We start from the raw sequence: 2,017 nt of genomic DNA on the forward strand, positions 1-2,017 counted from the left end.
GCCTGAGTAAGTTGGGTAGGATGTAGCACCACCTCAGTGGTCGTTGAAGGCCACTGGACACGTCTGAGTGTAACATCCATGTATCCATAATATATATTAAATTTAATGTACTATAATCCAGCAGAGACTGGAGATTTCTGTCGGTAGAACAGCTCTTGTAATGAGAACCGAGGGGGCGACCAAAGACTTGGTCCACAGACCGGAGATCAGTGGACCTCAGAGAAACCAACCTGCGCGATAGTTTACGATCAGGAGTTTTGGCCGCAGGCTGTAACGGCGCCGGCCCCGACTTCGGGGAGTGGCAAGAAAGAGGCAGAGAGATTTGACGTCGTGCCAAAGTTGAAACGAAAACGGATCAACACGCTCACGGCGAACCGCGACGCGGCGAGCTCCCGGAATTGAATTGGGGACATGGCCTCTCAAGAGACACGCCCTCTACCCACAGGGACACACTCCCTCAAGGGATATGCCCCTTAGGGACACGCCCCCTCATTCCCCACAGGGACATGTCCCCTAACCCTGCAGAGACCCACCTCCTCCCCTATCCCAGCCCTAGCCCTCCCCCCTTGCCCTTCGGCCCTACCTCTCCTGACCCCAGCCCCACCACGCCCCCCTTAGCCTGTCTAGGCCCTGGCTCAGGGCGGCCTTTATGTCCTGGTTGCGCAGACTGTAGATGAAGGGGTTGAGCGTGGGGGTGACCACGGTGTACATGACCGTGGCCAGCTTGTCCCTGTCCCCGGAGTAGCTGGAGAGGGGCCGGAAGTAGACGCTGATGGCCGTGCCATAGAAGAGCCCCACCACGGCCAGGTGGGCACCGCAGGTCTGGAAGGCCTTGCCGCGCCTCTCGGGCACCCGGAGCACGGCCCAGAGGATGCGGGCGTAGGAGAGGACGATGAGGAGGAAGGGCCCGATGATGAGGACGCCCCCCTCCAAGAAGCTGAGTAGCTCGTTGAGCCGCTTCCGGGAGCAGGCCAAGGCCAGCAAGGGCTGGAAGTCGCAGAAGAAATGCGGGAGGCGGGTGCGGCCGCAGAAGGAGAGCCGGGACATCAGCAGGGTGTGCAACAGGGAGTGGATATGGGCCAGCAGCCAGGAAGAGCCCACCAGCGCCTGGCGCCGCAGAGGGCTCATGAGGACGGCGTAGCGCAAGGGCCGGCAGATGGCCAGGTAGCGGTCCAAAGCCATGGCACCCAGCAGGAAGTTCTCGGTGATGGCGAAGGCCACAAAGAAGTACATCTGCACCAGGCACCCGATGTATGGGATGCCCTGGCGCTGGGCACGCAGGTTGGCTAGCATCTTGGGCATGGTGGTGGAGGTGAAGCAGACGTCCACCAGCGAGAGGTGGCTGAGGAAGAAATACATGGGGGAGCCGCGCAGGCGGGGGTCGGAGCGGGTCAGCAGCAGGATCAGTAGGTTGCCCAGCAGGTTGAGGAGGTACATGCAGAAGAAGAGGGAGAAGAGCAGGTGCTCCTGGCCGGGGTGGCTGGAAAGCCCCAGCAGGAGGAAGTCAGGGTGGACGCTGCCGTTGGTGCTGTCCATGGGCCTGAGTGGGGAAAGAGATGGGGATAGGGCTGAGAGTTTGGGTGATGGATGAAAGGAGATCCATCCATTTGTCTAGCCAGCCACCCATCTGTTCATCCATCCATCCACTAATCTATACACAAATCCCTCCATCCCTCCATCCATCTGTCCACTAATCACCCCATCCATCCATCCATCCATGGATCACCCTGTCCATTCGTCCATCCATCTATTCACCCATCCACTGTTCACACTACCCATCCGTCCATCCATCTATTCACCCATCCACTCTTCACACTACGCATCTGTCCATCCATCCATCCATCCACCCATCCATGGATCACCCTGTCTGTCCATCAATCTATCTATTCACCCATCCACTGTTCACACTCCCCATCCATCCATCCATCCATCCATCCATCCACTCGTCACACTACGCATCTGTCCATCCATCCATCCATCCATCCATCCACTCTTCACACTACCCATCTGTCCATCC

The 2,017-nt window shown here is 58.6% G+C and overlaps 1 protein-coding gene across 1 annotated transcript; it reads right to left on the reverse strand.

The window, feature by feature from the left end:
• Positions 1 to 230: 230 nt before the first annotated feature.
• On the reverse strand, positions 231 to 1,536 carry LOC112124521 (olfactory receptor 1361-like; the record flags this gene model as incomplete). The annotated part of the gene is made up of 2 exons (XM_024223007.2): positions 584 to 1,536; positions 231 to 289 (listed from the first exon to the last, which is right to left on the reverse strand). Coding segments are annotated over exons 1-2 (1,012 nt in total), but the record flags the coding sequence as incomplete, so codon positions are not given.
• Positions 1,537 to 2,017: the final 481 nt, after the last annotated feature.

Source organism: Terrapene carolina, unplaced genomic scaffold (assembly GCF_002925995.2).
Source record: "Terrapene carolina triunguis isolate 2854851 unplaced genomic scaffold, T_m_triunguis-2.0 Scaffold21659, whole genome shotgun sequence".
NCBI classification, from domain to species: Eukaryota; Metazoa; Chordata; order Testudines; family Emydidae; genus Terrapene; species Terrapene triunguis.